This window comes from Fulmarus glacialis, unplaced genomic scaffold, assembly GCF_000690835.1.
Source record: "Fulmarus glacialis isolate BGI_N327 unplaced genomic scaffold, ASM69083v1 scaffold21465, whole genome shotgun sequence".
Classification (NCBI taxonomy): domain Eukaryota; kingdom Metazoa; phylum Chordata; class Aves; order Procellariiformes; family Procellariidae; genus Fulmarus; species Fulmarus glacialis.
In genome coordinates, this window is record NW_009212582.1 from 1 (window position 1) to 2,209 (window position 2,209).

The 2,209-nt window shown below is 64.9% G+C and overlaps 1 protein-coding gene across 1 annotated transcript in view; it reads left to right on the top strand.

Annotated features, from left to right (window-relative positions):
• Positions 1-195: 195 nt before the first annotated feature.
• Positions 196-2,209, top strand: part of TNKS1BP1 (tankyrase 1 binding protein 1, 182kDa) — a gene marked incomplete at both ends in the record, with an annotated part of 3,460 nt that continues 1,446 nt past the window's right edge. Inside the window, one exon of the mRNA XM_009577934.1 lies at positions 196-2,123. Within this exon, the coding sequence (XP_009576229.1) occupies positions 196-2,123 (1,928 nt within the window). The remainder of the gene's footprint in view (positions 2,124-2,209) is intronic.

Here is a 2,209-nt window from a genome sequence, read left to right on the forward strand (position 1 = left end):
AGGCCCCGTGGGGTGGGGAGGGCAGGCGGCAGGATCTGGCCTCCCCTGGGGAAGGGGACCCTGCTTGTGCTGTGTCCCCCAGGCACCAGAGGATATTTCCCCCTCTCTTTTCCTCTCCAGCTCTCCGCTCTGCGTGAGCCTTTAACTGCGACCCCCTTTAACCCCCTCTCCCCCTTTCTCACCCTCTTCCCCCAGGACCTGCTTGGCTGGTCGCGGAAGGACCTCTGCAGTGAATTCGGCATTGGCAGACCTCAGCAGGCCAGCACCTTCGACTGGACCCATGAGGCTGTGGCCAGGGAGAGAGACTGGCCTGGTGAGACAGAGCGGGACCGGGAATTCGGGACCAAATCAAGCTGGGACAGCACCCGCAGCGTCAGGGATGGAGACCGGCAGGGTGGGCCCAGGAAGGCCTGGGGCAGCGACTACAAAGGGACGGAGCTGATGGGGGAAACGCGACTGGGCTGCAGCGACTGGTCCAAATCCCACGGCGTAGGGGAAAGCTGCCTGCAAGATCGAGACTTCGGTGCCGGCAAACCCAAGTGGGGCACAGGCTATGGCTGGGACAGTGCGGGCAGCAGGGAGGAGATCGGCTCCGGGAAGGCTGACTGGAGCAGCAGCTACAGCGTGGGACATGGCCAGCAGCCGGATGAGGAGCCGAGCTCCAGGCAGCCCAGCTGGGCTGGCGGCTACAGCTCTGGTGACCCAGAGAGCCAGGATGGGGAGATCACACCTGCGTGGGCTGGTGAATATGGCACCAGCGATGCAGAGATGAAGGACAGGGAGCTCACCCCAGACTGGGCCCATAAATACAGCAGCAGGGATGCTGAGACCAAGGACAAGGATTTGACGCTGGGCTGGGCTGGCAGATCCAGCACTGGGGACACTGGGACCCCAGACAAGGAGTTCAGCCCCAGCAGGCCAGCCTGGGACAGCCCATACAGCACCCACGACATGGAGAGCCAGGACAGGGAGTTCAGCCCCAGCAGACCGGCCTGGGATGACGAGCACAGTACCAGGGACATGGAGACACGGGATGGGGAGTTCAAACCCAGCAGACCGGCCTGGGCTGATGAGCACAGCACCAGGGAGGTGGAGACCCGGGACAGAGAGTTCAGCCCCAGCAGACCGGCCTGGGATGACGAGCACAGTACCAGGGACATGGAGACACGGGATGGGGAGTTCAAACCCAGCAGACCGGCCTGGGCTGATGAGCACAGCACCAGGGAGGTGGAGACCCGGGACAGGGAGTTCAGCCCCAGCAGACCGGCCTGGGCCAGTGAGTACAGCAGCAGAGAGATGGAGACCCAGGACAGCGGGTTCACCCCCAGCAAACCAGCCTGGGATGACGAGTACAGCACCAGGGACGTGGAGACCCAGGACAGGGAGTTCAGCCCCAACAGACCGGCCTGGGCCAGCGAGTACAGCTCTACGAACACTGAAAAGGAAGAAAGAGAGTTTAGTCCTGGCCGGCTGAGCTGGGCTGGCGAGCGCGGCATTGGCCAAACCGAGCTGGCCGATGCTTTTGGCATCAGGAAAGACGACTTGCCTGGCTCCTGTGCCCCCGATCCCCCAGCCCAGGAGCCCTGCTGGGGCAGCACCAACGGGCAGGAGCGCGGTGCCAGCGATAGCAGGGACTGGGCTGAAGAGCTTAGAGGAGCCGAGTGCCACAACCAGTTTGGCATCATTGGGACAGAGCGGGTGCCAGATCCCTCCAGCGCTGGAGCGTCATCAGATCGCTCGATGTCCTGGGCTGGAATGAGGTCTGGGGGCCTGCAGGAGCCCCTGGGGGACTGGCACAGGGATCTCCCCTTCGGCAGCTCAGATGCCACCAGCTGCGTGGGCACTGGTGATGCTGGTGGGGTTGGACCGGGCCAGACGGCTTGGGATCAGGGCCTGGGCAGCCTCCCTGCTGCGGACAGCTCTTCCCAGCCCCAGGAGGCTGGCGTGGAAGAGGCAGGCTGGAGCCAGGACCTCGACACAGCTGGCTGGAGTGTGGAGCTGTGCGACGCCGAGGCCAAGCGCCGGGAGTGGGCTAGTGCATTCGGCGCCCGCTGCGCAGCCCGGAGCCGGGACTTTGGTGCTCGGGAGCAGAGCCTGGGAGATGACGCCGGCTCGGCGGACGGGTAAGGAGGGTGCTGGTGCTGGTGGTGGCAATGTGGCCCCGGGGAGGGATCCGTCCCCCTCGGGTGCCCACACTGTCCTGCGGCAG